At 26.5% G+C, this 26,109-nt stretch overlaps 8 protein-coding genes across 8 annotated transcripts; 4 read left to right on the forward strand and 4 right to left on the reverse strand.

Annotated features, from left to right (window-relative positions):
- Positions 1 to 950: 950 nt before the first annotated feature.
- On the reverse strand, positions 951 to 1,379 carry OCT59_026893 (uncharacterized protein; the record flags this gene model as incomplete). The annotated part of the gene is made up of 2 exons (XM_066136568.1): positions 951 to 1,241; positions 1,356 to 1,379. 2 exons carry the CDS (start codon positions 1,377 to 1,379, stop codon positions 951 to 953), a joined length of 315 nt encoding a protein of 104 aa, XP_065993044.1.
- A 5,301-nt stretch (positions 1,380 to 6,680) lies between these two features.
- On the reverse strand, positions 6,681 to 8,422 carry OCT59_026894 (uncharacterized protein; the record flags this gene model as incomplete). The annotated part of the gene is made up of 3 exons (XM_025317775.2): positions 6,681 to 7,125; positions 7,212 to 7,354; positions 7,451 to 8,422. 3 exons carry the CDS (start codon positions 8,420 to 8,422, stop codon positions 6,681 to 6,683), a joined length of 1,560 nt encoding a protein of 519 aa, XP_025177661.1.
- Positions 8,423 to 15,430: 7,008 nt separating this feature from the next.
- On the forward strand, positions 15,431 to 15,988 carry OCT59_026895 (uncharacterized protein; the record flags this gene model as incomplete). The annotated part of the gene is made up of 1 exon (XM_025326135.1): positions 15,431 to 15,988. One exon carries the CDS (start codon positions 15,431 to 15,433, stop codon positions 15,986 to 15,988), a length of 558 nt encoding a protein of 185 aa, XP_025177659.1.
- A 4,576-nt stretch (positions 15,989 to 20,564) lies between these two features.
- Positions 20,565 to 21,095, forward strand: OCT59_026896 (uncharacterized protein; the record flags this gene model as incomplete). Its single annotated transcript, XM_025329162.2, has 1 exon — positions 20,565 to 21,095. The coding sequence occupies one exon, from the start codon at positions 20,565 to 20,567 to the stop codon at positions 21,093 to 21,095; it is 531 nt and encodes a 176-aa protein (XP_025177658.2).
- Positions 21,096 to 23,144: 2,049 nt separating this feature from the next.
- On the reverse strand, positions 23,145 to 23,941 carry OCT59_026897 (uncharacterized protein; the record flags this gene model as incomplete). The annotated part of the gene is made up of 3 exons (XM_066136569.1): positions 23,145 to 23,340; positions 23,519 to 23,817; positions 23,891 to 23,941. 3 exons carry the CDS (start codon positions 23,939 to 23,941, stop codon positions 23,145 to 23,147), a joined length of 546 nt encoding a protein of 181 aa, XP_065993045.1.
- Positions 23,942 to 23,962: 21 nt separating this feature from the next.
- On the reverse strand, positions 23,963 to 24,250 carry OCT59_026898 (uncharacterized protein; the record flags this gene model as incomplete). Its single annotated transcript, XM_066136570.1, has 1 exon — positions 23,963 to 24,250. The coding sequence occupies one exon, from the start codon at positions 24,248 to 24,250 to the stop codon at positions 23,963 to 23,965; it is 288 nt and encodes a 95-aa protein (XP_065993046.1).
- Positions 24,251 to 24,977: 727 nt separating this feature from the next.
- Positions 24,978 to 25,232, forward strand: OCT59_026899 (uncharacterized protein; the record flags this gene model as incomplete). The annotated part of the gene is made up of 1 exon (XM_066136571.1): positions 24,978 to 25,232. One exon carries the CDS (start codon positions 24,978 to 24,980, stop codon positions 25,230 to 25,232), a length of 255 nt encoding a protein of 84 aa, XP_065993047.1.
- Positions 25,233 to 25,273: 41 nt separating this feature from the next.
- On the forward strand, positions 25,274 to 25,825 carry OCT59_026900 (uncharacterized protein; the record flags this gene model as incomplete). The annotated part of the gene is made up of 1 exon (XM_025310870.1): positions 25,274 to 25,825. The coding sequence occupies one exon, from the start codon at positions 25,274 to 25,276 to the stop codon at positions 25,823 to 25,825; it is 552 nt and encodes a 183-aa protein (XP_025177656.1).
- Between the last annotated feature and the right edge of the window lie 284 nt (positions 25,826 to 26,109).

Below are 26,109 nucleotides of genomic sequence, written 5' to 3' on the forward strand. Positions count from 1 at the left end.
TTTTAATTTATTTCAAGAAAGATGGTCAATGTGACTAATTACATGTAGAAAAACGACAAGAGGTATAAATACGTTGTAACGAACTCTAATTATAATTAATTGACAACCGCTCGTTCCATAAGAAGCCTACCCTTCATAGCTCGGTTTAATCCTGAGGATTTATTTGGAATAAATATTAAATAAACCATAATTCGCGTGACTTTTCTCTAGAAAATTAAGGGTTTTTTTTAAAAAAAGCTTATGAATACGATGTTATGATAATATGATCCGCAGAAAATATTTTACATTATGAAATACTGTAAATACGATAAATGCTAATGAAGCTTATGTTATTTCTAATTTGATAAAATGAATCATTCTTCAAATTTGATTATACAAGAAAGCAAAAAGGCCAATCACGAATCAAGCTCCTTTTACATGCACTTGGATTACCTATAACAACGTGATTGAATCAATTTGGGAAAGAAATAAATTGGAAAAGATTATTCTTGTAGGAAACAGATTGTGACTTTTACGATGAGACGTAGGGCGAATCTTGAAACGCATGTTGATATAATCATGTCTATCTAAGTGTTAAACCTTTTTCTTTTAAAGGATGTCGACGTCTTTGCTAAATAGATAAGCTCCTTACATAAGCTCTATATTCTTTCTTCCTTGTATTTATTTTCCACTTCACACTCTTCTCTCTATTAGTTTCACACTACTTTGACTATTATCCAAAGTGTTTCTTTTCCAACGATTTATTTGTCACCAAATATGATAACAATCGATAAACAATTTATGCTGGCTAAGGTTTCCAATTGATGGAGAATTAGAAAAGTTAGATGGAGATATCAAATTTTGGAGTTCAAAAAAAACCCGTTAGAAGAAACTGAAGATCTTTTTCTTTTATTTAAATAAATATTGTAAACTAGTCTCGTCATGCATGCATTTCCAAGATAGAAGAATTATCACCAAACTATACTTTCTTTAACCATTGATTCAATTTCATTAAATAATTCTTTGTCTCCAATTTCTTCATCTTGATCTCCATCATTATTATCACTATTTTTCATTAATGCTAACCTAACCACTACAGCTCTTCCATCACCAGAATTCTCTGTCGTTATAACAGTAGCTATGTGTGATGCGCATAATTGATATAGCGGAGTAATGGATCCGAGAAGAAATTTTACATTAGTGGAAGTGGAAGTCGTTACTGAAAGTGGAGAAGGCAACTGTGAGCCAACTGTCACGTAAATCTATCAAAAAAAAAAGGTTAGAAATAGTTATTATAATTTTTTTTTATCATAGCATTATCTTTGAGAGAACTTGGCGTACCAACTGCCAATTTTCCCGTATTGAGTGACAATTACAAATATTTTGTCACGAAATCCCATAATTAATACTACCGTTAAGTAAACGAGCTGTTTGTCTTGTTTTTAAAGGAAAATCACTTTTATTCGTTCGAATACATTAGATATAAATGACCTCAATAGAGTACGTATAATATTGGGCAAAGAGAATTATTAAATTTGAATGAAATATTTCTGTAAAATAAGGAGTATATATACTTATATACAGTATATATAAAGAATGTAATAAAATTTAAGATAGTTTTCGACTCAAGTTGATGCACAATTCATACCAAATGATCCGGAGGGAATGCAACTAGAGCAATGATTAAGATTTTAAAAAAAAAGAGTTAATCATTATAATATAAAAATAATATTTATTATTCTTTATTAGACGTTGTAAAATTTCAAATCTCTTGAAAAAATGATTTATATAAAAATTAATAATGATTTCTTTAAGGTTACAAAATTATTTACATTCATCTAACATCTATTATATCTTTCCACTGATTAAACTGTAAATTAAATAAATTTATCAAAGTTCATGATTCAATAATTCATTGTTATATATTTTTATAGTTTAATGGGTTCTAACACGATTGATACACTATTAAAATGTTGCTACGACGTATTTATTTTTTTCTAAAATGCAGGATAATTTCACATTTTTGATACAAAATAATAATTTTAAAAATATTTTCCATGAAATCCTATAGGAGTATAGGTGTCAAACGCAATTATTTATTATAAAACCAATAAACGAATAAAAGTGAATTGAGACATAAAAATATTCGCTCAATTCTATTTTATTTAATATGTACTCTTATATATAATATAAATATGCAAGTAAAAGGATATAAAGAATTTGCAATTTTGAAGAAAATAAAACTTTTACTTTTAAAATTAATAAATTATTAGCGAATTAATATAACTTTATTTATAACTGTAATATAAATAAGTTTGTGCTGTAAAAAATCAATGATATCCATAGTTTCTCGTGAAAGAACTATCGCATATAATAAGAAAAAGTAAAATACAGTGTATTATGATTAAGGCCTGCTGGAAGCATTATATCTCCACCCTTAATTTATATTTTAATAGGGTATTTCACTAAGGATCCCTTTTCATACATTCTTGATTCAGCATGACTGGGACATACACGAGTTAAAAAGACTATTTTTACATGTAGAGACAGTAGAATATGCAAAGGTGCAGCTTATTACATTCAAGGCCAGACCGCCAGAGTATAAAATATTATGTGATTCCCTTAACTTAGTTAAAGAAGCTTTGCAAAAAGAATAATATTTTTCCAATGCATGCCCACTCACATGAAAAAATATGAATGAGTATAGGTGAATCGAATACCGGACTGACCAGATTCGCTTTATTGATACAAAATACAAATAGATTACTTGATCTGCTTGTAGATGTGATACATGTTTCTATGGCACATCGAAAAAAAATATATCTCATCTGTAAGTCTCGTCCAGAGCATCAATTCGTAAATACTTTTTTCAAACTGGTTTCTTTCAAACGAGTTGACGTTCATAACAGGAAGAATTATTTTTAAGTAGATCGATCTCACGCAAAGTCACATTGGCCAATCGTATATAACCGAAAATTACGTAATATAATATTTATTATAAATACCTGGAAATCGGGTAAATTTTTTTTTGCGTAATGATAAATTACTTTTACTGATTAAGAGTCTATCTAGAGATCTAGAGTCTATTTTATTAATTATTATAGAATGATTTTTCACCAACAATAAAAATATTTGATCAACTTTGAGGATATTACTGTTGCAAATTAAAGGAACTTCTTTTTCGTAGAGATGAAATTAAATTATTAAAGCGGTTAAAATAGTTAGAATGAAAATTTGGAAAGTTATATCCAGCCTTTATACATTTCTACCGAAGATGATATCGATAAATTTGCACGATGATAAATTCTACTTGATTGTTTCAATCGAACTGACAAAAAAACTTAAGAAAAAAAATCTTTTTATAATTACCATCCGCTATCACTGGTAAATGGTTTGCCTCTCATTTTTTGTGTTTCTTATCGCCAAACACTATTTAAAAACACATTCATGATATTGTAGATCAACTTGTCACTACCGGTGAATCATAATAAATTAGTCGATGTGAGTGAACGTATTTTGGCATAATCGTTCATTTATTCTGTATTATAATGGAACCATTTTTTTTATAGTAAGGTCTTTAGCCGGATCCAAGAAGGATTTATACATTGTTGGTGCTTTTGATCACAAATACGTTTTGATCAACTCTGTTTAGATTACGTGAATAGGCATTCTATGGATGGGATTATAGTATACCTGCTGTATTGGCGCTTATCGCTGGTGATGCTGACTTCAAGCTCATAATATTACAGACCGCAGTCAAGCTAGGGTTGATGGTTGAAATATATTTTTGGAATATGATGAACCTTCATCATGATTAGATACATGTTTTTGTCCTTTGAAACCATATTTTGAAGTAATGTTTGTTACGAATATCATTTGAATATTGTAGCTGATTCACTTGAATTATTGTGCGAAAAAATATTCTAGGAAGACTATTTGATCCTACTAACTTGAATAACCCAAGCTTCGTATCTTTGAATGAATTTTCAAGACTATTGCGTATGAATACGTATCCGAAATTTACTATGGATGTAATCGAGTGAAATTTCAACTATCTACAAAACATTTCTAATTGGAAAAGAATGAAATAATGGGAGTTTTTATATCGAATTGGGAATTTTCAGTTGGTGGTACTGCGAACATGATTTAATGTGGATGTATTTGAGAGCCTAAGTGATATGTGAAGAGCATGTCAGCTAATGTAATATTTATGATGATATTGCTTTAATGCTGTTATTAACAGTGCAAAGATAAATCATTAATGTATCAGAGTTAAGTTATCTATCCTGACAGGAAAGGATACTAAACACTATATTAACTGAGATTTAATCCTCAAAATTTTACATAGTTTTTTTTTGTATAAAACTTATGTGAGTGTATTTTAATTCAACAATCTTCCAACGAATACAATAATTACATTACCAATGTTAATGAAAATACAAGATCAATGACAAAACTCAAGAATAATACTTTTAGACCACTTGTATGTTGAAAGTATATTATGTGAATTGGAAAAATAAAACTATTACCAATATACTATATTATTTAAAAGAAATAGTCTGATTAACATCATGTAACTGCTGCACCATATACCAAATACTCTAATGTATATAAATACAAATAATAAATAATACTCATAATACTTTAAAGATAATCAAATTATATGTTAAATTTTTTTTAATAATTCTTTATAATAAAATTTATAAAAATTTTTAAAAAATATAATCATGTATTTTTATTTTCTAAAAAAAAAAATTCCAAATTTTGTAAAATTCCTAAAAAATTAGGAAATTTTTTTTAAGAAAAATACAAGATTATTTAAAAAAATACTTTAGTAAATACTTTTTTTATTTTTAAGAATTTTATAAATTTAAATTTATTAATAAAATTTTTATAATTCTTAATGAAACTTTTTTTGTTAATAAAAATCCTTAAAAAATCTTGATTTTAAAAATTTATTATAGTTAACTTTTCATAAATGCATCACTTATAAATATATTTTCTTCCTAAATATATATTTTTTAAGTATATATGACCTTTTAATTAATATTCTTTATTAATACATATCCTTTGTAATTATAAATTTTTTCCAATCCTAAGAGGTGCATTTATAGAAAATTAACTGTAATAAATTAGAGTAATATATTTTTTAAAAAAAATTACAAAATTACAAATTTATATATAAATAAAATATTGCAAATTTTAAAATTTTAAATTTACAGAATAAGAAGAATAAGAACCAATTTTTCAATTTTTTTTATAATTATTATATCTAAAGTTATTAATTATAAAAGTTTATTAAATTTAACAATAACTGATAATACTAATTATAAAATTTGAAAATAAAATTATAATTCCAAATATTATTTCAATAAAGCTTTATAAAAGTTTTTATAATTTTTATAATTAAAAATTATGTAATATATTAAAAATAAAGTAATATAATATTATAATATTTTATTATACTGTATTTATTTTTACTTTATAAAATTTTTCATATTAAAATAAATTTTTTTTTAATTATAATTATAATTAAATGAAATAAATAAAAATAAATAAATAAAAAAATAAAATAAATATATATATAATGAAATATGGCTTCTTTTTTGAAAAAAAAAAAGAGAAAAATATTATCTGTGAAATTAATAAATATTTTAAATATTTTTTACAAAAATTTTGAAATGTAAAAAATAAAATAAATAATAATATTATTAACTATTATTTTATTTAAATTCACAATTCTTTTTTTTTTTTTTTGGGTTGGCAATTTGGCATATAGTATACTTGTCATAATATCATATGTTATCAAAATCTACCAATCAAGTTGCATTACTTAAAATAAATTTTTTTTTTTCACTTTTTTGCATTTTTTATACTCAAATGTATGTTATAAATAATATTGTAACATAAAATGCAACTAAAAGAACGAAAAAAAAAAGAGATTACAAAATTTTTGATGGAAATTCTATTCTAGATTTATAGTGATTAAATGCATCAAAAAAAAAAACCTTTTTATATTTATCTGTACTGTATAATGAATTGATGTAAAATGTCGATATTAGTAAGTATTAGTCATAACAGTTAGTTTATCACAACAGTTTGATTACATCCATCAAATATGTTTGAAAATAGCACCTGATGGTACAAGTAACGCAAAAACGATACATTTTTTGAAACTCGACATGAAATAAAGGTTGTACAAATTAGTTTAAATTTAAATTGTTTATTTTTGAAATCTGACATAATTTAGGTATAAAAAAAAAGTTTAAATTTTATAATATCCTATCGTAAATTAATTAGACATATTTGTACATATTAAATGTCATTAATGTCGGATCAATTTATTGACAATTACACAACCACACACTTTTGTACTAGATATAACAACATACTCTAACGTCTCACGGATTAAACCCCAAATTGAGGCATTTTATTTATTATATTAATTAATTTTTTTTTTTTCTACGCTGATACTACCTACTATATTACGAACAGAAATACTGTAATAATTTGAACATCCACACATTAATATTATTAATGTAAAATATTCTACTTGGAAAAAAAAATTACTAAAATTAAATTAAAAGTAAATTAAAAATTTAAAAAAAAAAAACTGTACAAAAAAATTTAAAGTTTGTTTTGTAAAATTATATACTGTATATATAAAATAGGGGAAATAAATCTATTATTATTATTATTATCTAAATATCCATAAATTCTGGATGAGCTTCTAAATCAGGCAATTTCCCCAACATATTTACCCACTCACGTAAAGTACCTTCATCCAACATGTCATTTGTTCGTTTACAATTTCCTTTAACATCAATATGTTTATTAGTAAAATAATTTACTTCTCCATTATCATCATTTTCGTCAAGTTCCTCATCAAAATAATCTTGTAATGATATTGATGATGATGATTTCTTTTGTTTTAAGCCGGTTAAGTTTGTGGGAACATCTTTTTCTCGTTGCTTATGAGTTGATGAAAAAGATGAATGTGGCGATGAAAATGATGAATTTGAAGAGCAACTTGATGCATCATTTGATGGTTCAGGTATAATTTTTCGTACAAAAGCACCCGTACGCTTAATTGCATCAGTAGCCGCTGGATGAAACAAGAATAATTGAAATACATGTGGCATAGCTCTAAATTATAAAAAAGTAAATAATAATGTTAAAAATAAATTAACATATGATGATAAAGAATTACTTATGAGATGATGATTACTTACTCATAGACGTTGAGATTAACTTTGGTCGGAGGATAAGATCTTACTCCTGGTTTATTACATTCAAAAATTTCGGGATGAGTTTTTGCCGCTTTATGAGCCAACAAAATTGATTCGTCTCTTAATCGTTCTCCACTTCCACATGTCTATATAAAAAAAATATATATTATATTATTATTATTATTATTATTATTAACTGGAAATTATAAGAAAACATCACGATTAAAATATAAAGTACTTACAATAAAAATTTCACCCAACCCTCCCAAATCATCAGAAAGAATTGGGGAAACATAAGGAATGGATAAAGCAGAATTATATGCATAATATTGAACTCTTTCTAATCTTTGTTGAATATTTTTATAATCCTTTATTGGATTAGCAGGAGAAGCTTTATGTACAAAACCATTTGGTATATAATCAGTTGGACCATTTGAAAATATAGAAGGTAAAGAATGATAAAGATCAACCCAAGGAGACCAACAAGCAGCACCAGCAGGTTGAGGTAGACCTGCATCCCTTAAAACGAGCATTAAAGATAAAGCCAAACCACCACCAGCAGAATCACCCATGATAACAATTTGTTTTGGATTTATAGGATCGAAACCAGCATCAGCAGGAGGTTGTATTAAATAAAGATAAGCAGCCAAAGAATCAACAACAGCAGCAGGAAAAGGGGATTGAGGGGCTAATCTATAATCAATACTAAAAGCTCTAGCGGCACTAGCTTTAGCAACTTTTTGTATTAAAAATCTATGTTGAGCGGCACTACCCATAAAATAAGCACCACCATGTATATATAAAATTACTCTATCAGCGGAAGTTAATTTCTTTCTATTCTTTGCCTCAACCCATTCACCTTTAAGAGGGGATTGTTTCATAGGATCTTCTTTCCATCTCCAACCAACTTTTTCTTCTTGACCACTTAATAAACCAGCCATAATATCTTCAGCTTGAGAACGACAAGTTTCAGGTACAATAGTTTTTTTAACAGATACAGAAGGAGAAGAAGGTATATGAGCTTTTCCAAGAAATTTTTGATGTTTTTCGATCGTTTTATGTTTACCCCTTTGAAGAAATGAACGAAGCATTGTAACACCTAAATGTAATTTTAAATCCCAATTTGAATCAGGAATATCATTTTTAAAATGTTTATATACAGTACTGAGAAACTTTGGTGTTAAAGCAGCAATATCTTTAGGATCCACCGCCATTTTTTAATTATCAGAAAATAGGACGAAGAATGGTATATATAATAAAAAAGAAAAAAGAAGAAGCAATAACTACCAATACATTCAATTATTATTTATAAATTTTTTTTTTGTTTTATAAAATAAATAATAAAAAAAATAAATATAAGAAGAAGAAGAAAAAAAAAAAAAAAAAAGACGAAAAAATTATATATATATATATATAATTTTTTTTTTTTTTTTTTTAAAAAAGTATAAAAAAAAAAGAGAAACAAATGGGGATGAAATATAATTAAAAAAAACGGGACAGTATATATATATAGGAAAAAAACAAATGAAAAAGGAAGTCACACAAATGTAAAGATGTTTCAAAACGTGCAACTCATGCGATCTGGTATACTTGCCAAAAACATAATATAAAATTTTAAATTAAAATAATAATATACAGTGATACTCTTGAAGACACAATAAGGGAAATGATATTCATTAATGTTTTTATTTTATTACAGTAAAATGTAGAAGTAATGTAAAAGTAATGTAAGGCTAATATTTCATTTTCAAAAAAAGAAAACTTTCAAATATTTTAAAATTATTGGAGGAATTAAGATTTAAGATGATTAAAAAGATTTAAGATGAGGAGATAATAGAATATTCGAAAAAAAAATCCAATATTTAATATTTCTGCAAGTTCTGTAACTGAAACATAAGATGAAAAAGTAATAAAAAAAAAGCGGAGACAAGGGTAAGTTAAGACTCCTGCTTAGCCTGATATCTAATATCAAAGAAGGCTTAGTAAATTCCATATTTGCATTCATTCCGAATTTATCGAAAATCATTAAGAAAATTAGGTAATGATTTTTGGTTTATTTACTTTATAAGTGATTGTAAAGAGTAATTATTCGTGGCGTTAATGTAAAATGTGTCTTTATTCTCTTTATCTCCTTAATGTTTGAAAATTTTCTTCTTATAAACATTTTCATCAAACAAAAAATAATTGTTAATAAAACAGGTAATTTTTTATTTTATCTTTTTTTTTAAGGGAATAAAAAAGACCGTGAAAATGTAACATAAACATATTAAAATCACCTTCTTTTTCTATGATAGACTTCTGAAGATCATTTACTATTATTATAATCGTTGATCTCTTAATATGGAAATAGTAAAAATATCAACACTTAAATGTTTATATTTTGGCGGGTTTTATTGAGGTTGATCCAAATTTCCCGCCAACGTTAGAACGTTGATCATAATATAAAAAATAAGCAGTACATTAAAAAAATTTAGTCGATTTTTTTTTTAATAAGGACTAAATTAGAAAGTAAAAGACAATGGAACTTTTCATCATCATTCATTTTCAATAAACTCTTTTTAGTGACTTGTATTATATCATGCATTCACTTATGAAAAAAAAAGAAATTCTTTAAACCGATTATACAATCTATAACGAAAATAGAAGAAATAATAATCTTTTTTATTTTGACCATCTCATCTCTTTTCTAAAAAACTTTAATCTTAAAAAAACAATATATCTTTTTTTGATTTTTTTTTTTTTGTACAACTGTTACTGTTACATATGAACCACATTACCTACATATTGAACTTTTTATGGTCTTTTTATTAATATCTATATAGTTATTAATATAATATATGTAATACATATACATATACTACTACTATACGTATATATTATATATTATATATATTAATTATATACACATTAATAATTTATTTATTTTGATTTTTATTTATTTGATCACATTTCAATAAATCAATCACAAATTACATCATATCAAATGCTCCACGCATATGAATTCCCAAATGGACTTTTATTCTCTATTATGGTAAAATGCATAATTATTATTAATTGAATTACACGACATATTATTACTATTAGTACGAAAGAGAATTACAATGATGTTGTAAATTCTTTCTTTGCCCTGTACCCCAATACTCCACATCAAAATATTTATTCCTCCACAACAAAATAAAAAAAAATAAAAAAATAAAAAAAAATAAAATAATAATAAATAATTCCACAATTTTTTTGTAATAACAATAATTTTCCTTACTTTCTAAAAATTTAATTGTTTCAGATTTTTTAGTCTCTCGGAATTTTATTTAAGTTTGATATACAAAAAACGTGTAATTCGGGGTTGACAGTTCGAAAAAATTTTAATTTGGAAAATCCCGATGTTTATCCTAATTAGCTTTGGCCTCCCGACAACAGTTCAATGGTAAATATTTATTACTACGCCGATATTCGGCCGTTATGAATTATGATGACCATGCCATACATAATCTGTTAGTGTTACATTTCTAAAATTATTTACTTAATATGGATAGAAAAATTTCACTATTTATAATTAATAATTAAAAAAAAAATGTCTCTCAATATTTTAATAAAGTGGATTTCCTCCTCCCTCTCCTTATAAGTTATAAATATATCTATATTAATAATTTATTTAATTTATTGTTGTTTCCAGATCCTCTCCTTAAAAAATAACTTTAAACTTTAAAAAAAAAAAACTGGTATTGATGTTAAACAGAAAATCTTCTGTATAACCACCACGCATCCTATGGTCAAAGTTCGATGATCTCATGTTAATATCGAGTGATTAATTGTATTTAAAAAAATCATGCCATTTTAAATGTACATTCAATTGATCTTAGCATTACTGGTTAAATCCTGTCAATATTATTAATAAATTCCACAAAATTTCTTCTTTCTTATAAATTAATGTCACATATGTCTTATCATTTCCATTTATTCTCATTTCCACATGTTTAAAATTTAAATCTACGGGAATCCAAGTATTCAGATCATTACTGCTATTAAACAATCTCGGATAGATTCGGGAGAAATGGAACGTTTCATGAAAAAATAATGTTCATAAATATGAACATTTATGGAAAGAAGATATGAACATTTGTGAAAGAAGAATATTCATAAATATTAACATTTATGAAAAAGAATGTTCATAAACTTGAACATTTATGTTCATAAACATGAACAAAAAATCCGCATTATCATCATCTTCTTTCTCTCCATTTTAATCGTGATTACCTGTACACTTCTTTTATCGTTATGGTATATTGACTGCCGAAATCATCAATCATTCATGTATTAGTAATTAATTAATCTGCTTATTGTAAATCACTAATATTCTTTTCAACTTATGTAAGTGAATATCCGAATTTCCAATACAGTTGTCGTTTATTAAGTGTGAGGTATTTAGAAAGCCAATTATTACTTTTAAGCGTTATGCATCATTTAGAAAAATCCCGTTATGAGATGTACTTATTAGGCGTTTATGCATCTATATTTTTGCATAATAAATGATATTCTCTATTTGATGTGTTTGAGCGTCTAACGTATATACTGAAGCATAAGTTATCAGTTTCTAAATAAAAAAAAAAGTTACAGAGAAGAAAACAATTTAGTTTCTTTCATACAATAGTTCGTAACATAAATTTTAGCTTATAGAGTTTTCCCCTTTTTTAAATAAAGATCAGAAAATGTACACAATCATTGGATAATGGTAATAAATTTATAAAGTTATATGACTTATATCATGGTAAATTAACAAAAAATTAATTAAAATTTTTTTTTAATATCACGTTTTAACAGTGACGTTAACGCTATCACGTGAAAGTTCATAACTCCTAAACTCGGGCCAGACGCTTGTGTAACATTCACGAAAAAATTTCTGCGTGACCATCTGATCGGTGATATGAAGTATAATTATATTCATAATTCATGTTCATTATGTCTACGCGTACTTTGCGTTGTTCCGTTATTCGTGTTTTAAAAATTAATTACGAACTTATTTTACCAGAAAAACTATGCGACTAACTAACTATGCATATTTTGAACGCGTGAACCCTTTGAACCCCTTTAAATAAGTTCGTAATTAATTTTTCTTTCCTGATTAAACTATTCATTTTCCTTCTTGTGTAAGTATTATGAAAGTATGATTATTTGATAAAAAGAAAAAAATGTTTAACAAGAAAAGAAGTGAATTACCTACACGTTTATATAACAAAAATTTGTGGGAATTTGGTAAAAAAAAATTAATTAGAAATTCAAAAGGTAATATTTCATTTTTCCTAGAGTCATATATAATTTTTTTTTCGTTATAATTTAACGTTAATGCCTGATGTCAAAAAACAAAAAAGTAGGTAAAAATTCGCGACAGTTATGCTAGTAAAGTAGTATGGTACGATATGATATAATAAGTGGTATTATTAATTATGTACGAGTACGATGGTACGATGGGTACGATGGTACGATGAGTACGATGCCAATTGTACCGAAATATCCATAGGAATTACAATATCACATGAATAACCTTTAGGTATGATTAATCACATTACAGTTGTATTATAGACAAAATGAATACTAATTTTATTTAAAAATTTCCTTTAACTTTTAATGGTAAGTTTTAAAATTAAAAAAAATATTATAGGCATATATTTTATTAGGCGTACCTGTAAATTTATTATTGTATATATATATACATCCAAGAGCATACCGTAACCAAAAAAATAACCTAACTGAAAGCGTAAAAAGTTCAAATAATCTATATATATGGGGAAAACCATACCGATATATTATGGTGTAGATTTTATCGTTTTAATAATCAAAATTAGGTATGATATATTTTACCATTATGTTGCTGGTTGGAATAATCTATACTAGTAATCTAAAAGGGTTACCCTAATGGGATTTTCCTGAATATACCTGAATCTTATTTCTTGAAGTCCACTTTCCAAATTCCGAATTCAAATATCCCAAATGGACATTTTTCTGAATTTCCGCTTGAAGAAATTAATGTTTTGCAAATTAATTCTATTGCAGAATTACTTATTGCTGAAATTATTTGCTTTCATTTTGAAGAATTCGCGTCAGAAGAATCCGAACTTGCGATTTTTTTATTTTCTTGATTAGGAATAATGTTCCATTTTATAAAAGGATCCGGCATAAAAGAATTCAGGAAATCGGATGGTTCATTTGATTCAGGAGATTGGAATTCGGAAAATAGGTATTGAAGTTTCGGGAATTATCCAGTTCGGGAAATGGTCATTCAGGAAATTGACTTCAGGAAATATTTGGGAAAATGCCATTTGGGAAAGTGTCCGACAAGGATCTAAGAGATAAATAACAAAGATTAAATAATTTCTTTATATCTTTTAATATACTACTGTAGCAAAAAAAAAGAGGATTCCATAAAGAGAAAAGAAAATATTTGGTAAGAGAAAAATTTATAAACTTTATAGAATTATGAATAAATATTTTAGAGTTAATATTAACAAGAAATTTATTCAAATCACCGCAGATGATATAAGATATGAATTGCGTGGGATAAGAGTTAGGAGAGAGTGATGTTTACATGACAAATTGACACCGCATCGCGTCATTCAAAAAAATTGTTCAGAGGACAGAATACCATACATATTATAATTATGGCTATATTCCATATCCTTGAACATCATTTATTCTTGTTAAAATATAATTTATTCTTACTATAATAATTTCTTAAATAAAAATAGAGTTTAAAAAAGGACAAGTGAATACTTTTATAAAAAAAATAGTGACAATAATAAAATAATGTAATAATTATAATATAATTATCCATTCAAAATCACTCTTTAAAAAACTAAAAGATTTTGGATCGAAAATTAAATGAAGCATATAAGAATCGAATCATTACCAATATCATATGCATATAGTGCAATATCATTTCATTAGCATACCACATTTTACTTTGATTGTTTCTGATTATTTGATGTAATTTATCCTGAAGTATTTGAATCTTCAGGGATAGTACCGTTTGGAGAAATTATAATAATTGATCCTGTATCGTAAGCAGTATTATCTGAATATTCTTGGAAAGTAAGTTGAAAATTGTTGTTTGAATGGTATTTTATTGATAGATAACAGGTTTAGGAATGGATATTATTATTCAGGAATTGTGCGATTTCTGTCGGTATACGTACTGTACATGGTAGATACGTGTATAATTTGGTATAGAAAGATAGTTATTATTCTTATTATTCTGAAGCGCAGGAATAATAGTATTATTAATATATAAATTAGATACTTTTTTTTTTTTTTGTAAATCATATAAGATTAATTATATTTTATAATTCAATATTTCAATTGAATATATTTTTATATGATGTTTTTTTTTGTAAACTGTGTTTGTATTGTGTTTGACTTTTTTTTGTGTTTGTTTGTGTATGACCTTTTTTTTTGTAAATTGTGTTTGTATTGTGTTTTTTTAAAAAACCTTTTTTAATTTTTTTTTGTAAATTTTACTTATATAGTTATTTCGGTGAACGAATAATATTTTACCGTTCAGCGCCAGTTCATGATCATCATTTGAGATACTAAATTGATGTGGTATGAAAGGTGGATTTAATCTCCTGATGCTTAAAGAATGAAGGGGTGACCTAGCCAAATTAAATATTAAACATAATGTCCGTGTAAATCGTTGACTACATTCAACGAAACTGACCACACTAAAAACGTCAAATGTTGCATCTTGAAACTTAAAATCGTTTGCATTAAAATCAATTTTCGATATTAGCTGAATCGATTCCAGTTCTCAATATGATAGATATTCAATAAGAAAATCCTGCATAAATTCTTCAACACGATGATTCTATCCGAATTATATCAATAACTAATCATTGAACTAGAGTTAGACGCGATCTACAGTGTAACAACCTCAGTTCAAAAGAAACAGAATGACACAACATGTGTGACTGACTCCACGATCATGTGAATTTTTGAATGAGCTATTTTTTTTTTTTTTTTGATTGTTTTTTCTTGTATACGTTGTCACTGCAGTCTGCAGTGAAACTTGTGTGGTAATATGGTAATTTTACTTGGGACCGGGTACTAACTCAAACTAAAGGAGAAGAAAAACCAAAACATATAAATACATGGTTATTATTTTAAAAAAAATTTCAAATTTTTCATCGATACAATATAAAATATAAACCAACAATTTAAAAATTATTAAAAACATGGATTATTCTAATTTACCAATGGATCAAACTGGAAATAGCTTCATTAATAATACTAATACGATTGCTCCTGCGCCTCAAAATATTACATATGAATTTTATTTTCCTTTACCAAATAATACGCGTATTTATCATGTTACTTATACCGAATTAAATTTAACAGAAGTCGCGCAACTCTTAAATAATAGAATTGATTTATCTCACGTTCCTGATCATCGGTTTCCATATCATCATAATGTACAACATTCAATTCGGCAAGAAATTGTTCAACAATCTGCCGGTTATCAACAAAACTACATCCCACAACAATCTTTCGATATTCAACCTAATTTCCAAGAATATTCAGATAATAATGCTTACGATGTATCCTCAATTCCTCTTATTCAACAACCTGTTGATTATCAACAAGACGTCATTCCACAACAATCTTTCGATACTATGGATATTCAACCCACTTTCCAAGAATATTTAAATAATAATGCTAACGATGCATCTTCGGTTCCTCCAAACAGTTCTGAAGATGGATACAATGGAGTTCAATTACATCAAAATAATTAAGGCTAAACCCAAATTATAATTTAAGATAAAACTGTAGTATTAAGTATGTCATTATATGCTGTAAGAAATATAATAATACTTATGTTATAATTTATAAATTAATTAATATAATTTCAAATATTTTTATGTTTAACTTAAATAAGCTTCTTAGTTTTTTAAGAATGAGTTTGATAGAATTGCATATTTGATATTATAATTATGTTATTATTATTATTATATCAGTCCAGCATAGCGGACATCCCTATTTTATCACAATACTGATTATTTGTTGATCATTTGCCGATCATTTATTCAATTATATCACATAATATAAATACCGTTGCTAAAAAAATTTACATAATAATATATGCTCAAATTACACAAATAATTTAAATTTGGTTTTAATTTATTGCATATTAAATTTCATTAGAAACTTTTTAGCTTTTATTATTATTTGGCATATATTTATTCATTTTACGAAATTATTCACTAAATATATTACTAATAAAAAACCTGCATTATGAATCAGATCACTGCATTATTTTTTTTATAGATTCTACATAATATAAGGAATATTTGTGCAAAGTTTTGAGTTTCGCCCATGCATATTCATCTCCGCCCATCAAATTTTGTCTGATGATCGGTAAAAACTTATGAATTATCATATATGAATAATGTGTTATAAAAATATTAAAAAATTATGCTAACAATTATATAATTAAAATTATATGATGATTCAATGCTTAGCTTAGATTTCCATAATTTTTTGCCACATTATTTTGAAAATTTTGTGGCTTTTGCAATAAATTTTAAAATCTGGAATTATGTGATCGGCAAATGATCGGCAAGGTGATATAAGCATGTCCGCCATGCTTATCAGTCCTCTATTTTTATCACATTTCCAATATTATCCGGTAATCTGGTATTTTTTTTTTCATTCAAACATACCAGACTACACCATTTTTTAAGAATAATTTATGAAATTAAACGAAACATCTATTTATTACCTTTAATTTTCATTTTTGATTTTTGATATTTAAATTAACTTTAAGGGCATAGGGAATAATTGGGTATGATGGAAACTTATAAGCTTAACATAATTATGTAAGTTTAGATTAAAAGAATTTTCGGTGGATATATACCGTAAATGTGGTTCTCGTCATATTTCTGGATTATTATTATTATTTCTTTTTTACAAAAATAAGTGCTTTCTTCTTTAAATTCCATATCTAAGTTACTTTAGATTTAATGTATTCAATAAAGTGGAGAATTACAAGAATTACATTAAATTTCCTTTTATTATGCAAATGATGATAGGTAAAATCACAAGAAATTATTAAAATTAAACAAGATTTTATTAAGATTGAATATATAAATCCTTTTAGGTCACTTTATTTCGATAATATATATTAAAAACTTCTAATAATGGAATTCATGGTCAATTTATACAGGATATCTATATACTGTAAATCCTATAAAAGTAGGGTTGAATTTTAAGGATATTTCTGATTTTAAACACATTTATTTCAAGCAATAAGATTGGAACGGGAGGTGGAATATCTCTTTACAGTTGTTAATTATAAGAAAATACCATGAGCCAATAAAAATAAAAGAATGTTTACTTATAGTATCTGACGTAAATCGTCATATGAGGGTTAATTTAATAAATGATTCATAATATACATCATTTTTATAGTGTAGAAAGTTTTAAACGACTTAATTCACTTTATTACTTTAATCCTCTAAATTTACTTTATTTGTTGAAGAAAATATATTTATAAACAATCGAGAAAAATAACAAATTGAGATCTCGTAATATAAATTAAGGATTTATTCTCCCAAAGTTACATGAAGTCACGATAGCTCAAATTTACGATGCTTTTTCCGATGTAATCTATTGTGGTTGTAACAAACGAATTGAAATTGGAATTTCAGCAGTTGGTTTGGATGCTCCATCAAGTCTTTTTCAATTATTCAAGTGTTAATCTGATAATGATTTTTTTTGCCATGAATTTGAATTTTTTTTAAAAAAAAAATCTTGATTCACGTGATAATCCGGCATCCGACATACCGGACCGGATGTCGGGTTCAAAAATTTACCTTGTCCCGAATATAGTTTACTGTAATGTGGGCCAATTTTTCGGGATTAGTAATATAAAAAAAACACAATACCCTTCGACGATGACACAACATGAAATAATTCAAACCTAGAAAATTTTTAAAATAGAGATTTAGTATTCTTATATAATATATATAAGTTATGTTACGATGTCACACGCATTTATAGATTTTATATATTTAATTTTTTTAAATGTATATATTGTAGATAGTTTATTGATTAAATGAATAGTTTTATTATTTATGTTTATATTGGGTAATTGACATACATATACCCTATAAAAATGAAATGTGTTAAATTTGTGTTCATGTGTAAAAAACGTCCAAAAAACACCATTTTGTCCGATTTATGTCTTATTACAAAAAAAATTAAACAAAATGGTGCTTTTTTAGATATTTTATTACACATGAGCACAATATTAAACAAATTTAACTCATTTCGTTTTTATAGGGATATAGTTTATTTATTTTTGGTATTTAGTTTGGGTAATAAAGTGGGACGAAATGTGACAATTTGGCCGATCTACAACTTGGCCGGAAGACAATTCGTATTTCGGACAAATTGGCCAAAGGACAAGTTGGTCTTTGGACAAATTATGCTGAATTCTGGAAAGTATATAAAGGATAGCAGGATTTTTGTCTATTTTCCGAGTAATTTAGCATTGACATTTGTAAAAGAAGGATCTTCCGAATATTACAGAGCGCCGAGGGAGGCAGTAATAATATTGTTAGAATCCCAAAGATTGTTAATAAAACCCTACCGATTGTTTTCCGATATCCTGAATACTTTGTTTGTTTTTTTTATTATATATATATTTGTTGCCAATTCCTTACCGAACGTTATAAATCCATTATTTATTTTCCGTTACTACCTCCCAATCTACACAAATTCGGTAGCAACAGTTACATCAAGTTCAGTATAAGCAGGTTATGAGTCAAATTCTAACGATCCAACAAACTATAAAGTCTAATAAACATGATTGATGAAAATACTTTATCTTGAAACTCATCTTCAATATCTACGCAATGTATTAGCACGAATGTTGGAAAATTTGCTTGCAGTATTTAGAAAAAGTTGTTTAAGCAAATACTATGAAAATAATTATTTATTGTTCCACTTCGAATGACGTCATCTAATGATCTCTTGAGTTCTTCAAGATTTTTCTGATGTTTTCCTCCTAAATATTTAGTGATTAAGTTTTTTATTATTTAACATAACAAAATTATATTAATTTCAATTTCAAAAAACAGTAACATTAATAAAATCATGTTTAATAAAATGTAATCAAAAGTTTAATACTTGATATTAATAACTATTACATATAAAAAAAAATGAAAATATTTGATGAATTTCACTGTTAAAATCATCTTAATTAAAAATTAAAAAAAAATTTTAAAATGTATGCTAATAAAATAATGTAAAATTATAATGTAATTATCCATCCAAAAATCACCCTTTAAAAAATAAAAGTTTTGGATCGTAAATTAAATGAAGCATAACAACATCAAATGTAATAGTATCATTAGCTTGCCGCATTTTACTTGTAATTTATCCTGAGTATCCGAATCTTCAGGGATAGCACTGTTTAGAGAAATTGTAATAATTGAGCCTGTTATTATCTGAATATTCTTTGAAAGCGTAGATTGAATATTCATATTACCGATTGTTATTGAATGATATTTTGTTGATAGTTAACAGGTTTAGGAATGTATTCAGGAATTGTGCGAATTTTGTTGAATTTAATTCGGTATACGCATGAACAACGGTACACGGTGTAATGCCAAAATTATCTAGTGAATTTATTAAAAGTGTATAAAATTTTAAAGTATTTTTATTTACTGCGATCCGGAATGACAAACATGTTCGATGAGAAATATATTTTTGGGAATTATTTTGTTATTGGAGGTAACGTCTGTAATCGACGTAAAACTATTCTTATGTAAATATCTTGTGTATTATTTTATTTTATGTATGTTATTTTAATTTGGTTATAATTTTGGGCAATGATATTTTATTGGTTCTTATAATGGGTTATCTAGATTAAGTCCTCGAAGGCATAAGGAAATATTATAAATTGAGAGCGAATTCCTTTCAGTTAGAAATTATCAAAAACACACCCATGTAATTCCACATATACTGTAATTTTCTTATTTGATTCTTTTTGCCTTTTTCTTATAATGAAAAAGTGCCTCATTAATTTATTTTAATTAATGATTTTTTAGAAATAATAATGAAGGGAAAGAGAAATTACATTGTTAGTTTAGAATTTAAGAAATTACCTTTTATATCTTGTTAGAATTAGTTTATTATAGTGTAACTCGGGATATATATTAATATTTTATTATTATTATAAATAAATAAGAAAGGATCAAAAGAGGAGTATGCGGAATAACCAATAGTAAATGCCCCCGATGCTCGATAGAAGATGAGACATGGGAACATATTTGGACATGTGTTTCAAATAATGCTATGACAGAAATGAACATTTTTAATAATAGTATTAATCAAATTTTATTGGATAATCAAGACATGTTGGACAAAGATATACCATGTAAAGAATTTACAAACACATTGTTAAGTATAGCTTCAAGTCGCTCTTTTATAATGACAACTGAAGGTATAATTAGAGAAGTAACAAGAGGTTTAATCAATGAGAAATGGTTAACTACTTATAAAAAAAATAAAGAACGAAAACTCGTTTTATTGATTCTTAACGAGTATTTAAGTGAGGTTCATAAACAGATTTGGATAGAGCGCTGCAATGAGACAATTGAATTGGAGAAACAAATGGGTGTTTTCAAAGATACTAAACGAAAAAGGAACAAAAGTAATGACGATGGAAAACTACTAGATTTGGAGAAATCAGAAAATACTAAAAACAGTAAAAAAATTAAAAAATTAGTAAAAATAGACTTAGAAGAACAAACAAAAAATGACGTATTTAGATTAGGAGATCATAATAGATTTAAAATAGCTAGTCAAGTAATTAGTAATTTAGTAAATACTTAGTTTATGAGAATATATCGTGAATAGCACGCTGGTTACGATAGTTTACACTTTAGAAATTATTCTAAAGTTTTTATATGGAGAGGTGTAGTTAGAAATAACTAGCTTCAATGTATTTTTTTTGTATTTACTAGTCAATAGAATGCGTTTTAATTTACTAATAAAATGAATAAAATACGTTTATAAAAAAAAAAAAAAAAATAAGAAAGGATCGTCATTTGATTGAGATCATGGATTTCCCGAATGCTTAAAGAATGAAGGGTGTACATGCAAATCGTTATTGACTACATTAAACGAAACTGGCCATCTAACTTATTTGCATTAAAATCAATTTTCGATTTTAGCTGAATCGATTTAATTCTCAATGTGATTTTAACAGTTGCTTTTATTACGGTAGATATTCAATAAGAATATAAAACTGTAAAATAACTATAATTTACGCAGTCGGTTAAAGAGACCGTCATATTATACATTCAATAAAATTACTTATTGATTATTCAACTCATCAATTCATCTTCCTTCTTGATTATCTTGTGCAATTTTGAAAGCTATGTAAATTAGTGAAGAAAAAAATTATTAATGGTAGGCCTGTACATTGATTATTGGGTGACGAACTTGATCAGTTACGGATCCACAAAAAAGTAGAATTTTTGATCGCAATTTATAAATAAGAAAAAATGAAGGTGTTATTTGTAATTATGTTGATTACATTTTTGGACTGGTTAACGGATTTTGCGATCAAAATCCGAACAATCAGATATGAGTAAGTCCTAGTGTCGTAAAAATTTTACTTTTTAACATATAGGGTTGTAAAATTACTTTTGGGTTATGTAACTTAATTAATATATAGTGTGTTACGAGTAATGTTACGAATAAAGTTAAGAGCCAACAATTATAATATTAAAAAAATAATTATAAATTATTATAAAGTGCTAAAATTTTATAGTGTATACATATTTTTCAAATTTTAAAAAAATTGTTAAAGAATTTTAATTAGTCCAAAAATTAATTAAGTAGAATATCTCAACAACAGGTAATTCAAATCACGCCAAATTATTTATATATTATACATTCATTCTATAAAATATAAAAAATTTTGTTCAATTTGAATCGCTAATTATAGCAAGAAATATTGACAACCAATGTACACAAAGTATAGTGGGACAATGGGTCGTGAACAGATCATGTAGTACGTCATTTATATCTTGATTTTAGTAATATAATCAAATCCAAAATAATTAACTACGGAGTATTCTAGTCTAGCCAAAACCAGATGGAAAATTTTCATAATGTTGATCAACCTTTCCATTTTTCGTTCAACCAAAAAACGCCTATCGTACTAATATGTATATCTTTGTTTTTTTATGAACAAGGACGTGCCTTTTAAGCGCGTCCATTCGACTGAATTGTTTTTCACAATATTGGCAAGGATAAGATTTCACGACCAAATGGATCCTTTTGTGCCGCTTGAGGTCGTGGTTCCTGTTGAAACCTAATATAAAAAAAAATTTTCGGTAAGTCTCTTAATTAGCAAAGATAAAAAATAAAATAAAAATGATTTGAGGGCACTGATCACATTTGAAAGGTCTGTCATATAAGGGTAATCTTGAATAACAACTCTTTGGAGGTCCACTATATGAGTACAGTCGACTCTGGTTATAACGAACTTGTTTGTACCGAAACCTCGCTATACCGAATCATAATTTCCAGAACCGATTTTTTATAAATAATTTCACTGGATATAACGAACTTTTATAATAAAACACTATATAACGCATCCGAACCAAACTTAACCAGCCCCTATATATCAGCTATATAATAACTTTATATTTTCTATAACGAACGGTCATGTGACTATATAGTAGTCCAGGCCAATTTTATAGTGCTGGCCAGAATTACTAGTAATTTTTTCGAAAATTTGTGTTAAAAGAAATTATAATTTTGGCCAGCATTACAAATTTGGCCTAAATTACCTATAAAGAAAACTAGTTTGGTATATTATATAACGAATTCACTATATACCGAACTAAACCTCCTGGAACGGAAGGTTCGTTATATCCAGAGTTGACTGTATGTCTGTTTTATTGGTGAAGTACTTTCAGAAGTAGTGTTAGAATTTTGTGAAATAGAAATTGTTGTTGAAACAGGAGTAGGAGTAGGAGTGGAAGTAGGAGTAGGTTTGGCCGTAAAAATTGTAGAAGGATCATATAATGGTACTAACATTGTTGAACCATTACTTGATTGATTACTAAATGTTGCATAAACAAATTTGGAGCTATACTGATAGGTAAATTTGTTGTAGCGTCTTGACGAGAAAAGTTATTGATAGATCTTGATATTTGATGATTATCATGATGTTGTGAATTATTGCCAATAGAGGAAGGAATCGAAGTTTGATAACATTTGATTTGGATTAAAATTATAACCTGAAATTAATTGATTTGTAATGATGTTGATGATGATGATGATGTTGTTGTTGTTGATGATGATGATGATGATGATGATGTTGTTGATGATGATGATGATGTTGTTGTTGATGATGATGATGATGTTGTTGTTGATGTTGATGATGATGTTGTTGTTGAGTTGTATAAGCGTTACGAGAATTGATTGAGTAATTATTACCAATATGATTACCAGTATCCAAATTATTAGTTAATGTAATAGATTGAGTATTAGATGTTGGTAAAATTGAAGAAGGATAACCATAGAGTACTATTAGTAGCTGATGAAATCGCGATATAATTTCCTGAAGGTTCAACAAAAGGAGGGGAAGGTAAAATAGAAGTTTGTTGAACTGAGGAATCGTGAGAATATTGATGTTGATTAGAAAAAGCGGTAGCTGTCATATCGTTATATTGTCGCGAATTTTATTGTTGGGAAGTCGTAACGTTCGATTGAGGTGAGTTATTAATATTTATATCCTGGTCTGATAATTGAAATGTCATTGCAGCAATGAACGTCCAATTTGGTATTTCGAAAAAATTATTGACGCAAGAAGTTGATTGAGTAAGTTCACCTGGTAAATCGAAACCAAAAGATGCTTGAACAGGCGTAGTGGTAGAGATAGTAGCAGGTGTATTATTAGGAAAATATTGATCGTGAGGGAAATGAGGACGTTGCTGGTCAAGATTCACAGAATGTACAACATCAATCATATTGAAAAATGGAGAATTGGGGGAAAATTGAACAGTTTTTATGTACAATGAAGACTCTAAAAATTCAGATAATTAAATCTGAAACAATAATATCACTTAAAGAATAATCGTAAATCGATAGGGATGTGGGTCTTGAAAAAAAGTTACCATATGAAGGGTCCCTGCCTTCTTTTTTATATTTTAAAAAAAAAAATTTTTTTTTTATTTATTTCAGGTTTTTTTATTTTATGGGAATTTATATAAAGAGTATATTATAAATTTTTTGAACAATTAAAAAAAAAAAAAAAAGAAAGAAAATTTTTTTTTTTCCTGACCTGGAATCACTTCCAATCAGAACTGTAGTTATTGACAAATGAATTTTAGTTTATTTATATAACCCCTTTTAATAAAAAATTTATATTGTATCAACTATAAAATTTTTTTTTTTTCTGACCTGGAATCTCTTCCAATCAGAACTGTAGTTATTGACAAATGAATTTTAGTTTATTTATATAACCCCTTTTATAAAAAATTTATAAAAATCGACGATCATTTTATTACCTGCATACAATATAAATAATATTGTATTTATTTATGAACGCCCTTTAAAAAAAGAAAATATGTTATACAACTCAAGGTACTATTGCATACTGTATAAAAAAAAATATAAATACATTTGATTTTTTCTTTTAAAAAAATTTAAAATTTTCACCAGTACAATATACAGTATAAACTCAACAATTAGAACATGGATTATTCTAATTTATCAATAGGTCAAACTGGAAATAACTTCATTAATAATTCTAATGATATTGCTCCTGTGTCTCAAAATAATACATTTGAATTTTATCTTCCTTTACCAAATGATACGCGTATTTACCATGTTATTTATACTGAATTAAATTCAACAGAAATCGCGCGACTCTTGAATAATAGAATTGATTTATCTCATATTCCCAATCATCGACTTCCATATCATTATAATGTACAGTACAACATATAATTCGGCAACAAATCACCATTCCACAACAATCTTTCGATACTATGGATGTTCAACCAATTTATCAAGAATATTCTGCTTGCGATGTATCTTTAATTCTTCCTATTCAACAACCTGTTGATTATCAACAAGATACTATCCCACAACAATCTTTCGATACTATGGATATTCAACGTAATTTCCAAGAATATTCAGATGATAATACTAACGATGTATCTTCAATTCTTCCTATTCCTGTTGATTATAAACAAGACACCATCTCACAACAATTCTCCGATAATATAAAATTTGAATTTTATCTTCCTTTACCAAATGATGCACATGTCTATGTTACTTATACCGAATTAAATTTAACGGAAATCGCGCAACTCTTAAATAATAGAATTGATTTATCCCACATTCCCGATCATCGACTTCCATATAATTATAAAGTACAACATTTAATTTGTCAACAAATTGTTCAACAACCTGTTGATTATCAACAAGATGCCATCCCACAACAATCTTTCGAAGAATATTCAGATAATAGTACTAACGATGCATCTTCAGTTCCAAACAGTCCTGAAGACGGGTACAATTCAATTACATCAAAATAACTAATGCTAAACCCAAATCATAATTTAAGATAAAACTGTGGTATTAAGCAAGCTTTTTTTTAAGAGTAGGTTTGATAGATTTATATATTATACTAGGAAACGGAAACCGTTGGGGGTCCGGAGTGAGAAAATTTTGTTAATTACTTTTGCAACATTTCGAATTTAAGGTTAGATAAGAAATGTAGTAATCATAAATATCAAATGTAATAATTGAATGTATACGTTAATAAAATTTGAGTATTATTTGTAAAATAAAATTTAAATAAGTATATCATACTATTATC

The sequence above is a fragment of the Rhizophagus irregularis genome, chromosome 7, assembly GCF_026210795.1.
Source record: "Rhizophagus irregularis chromosome 7, complete sequence".
In the NCBI taxonomy this organism is placed as follows: Eukaryota; Fungi; Glomeromycota; class Glomeromycetes; order Glomerales; family Glomeraceae; genus Rhizophagus; species Rhizophagus irregularis.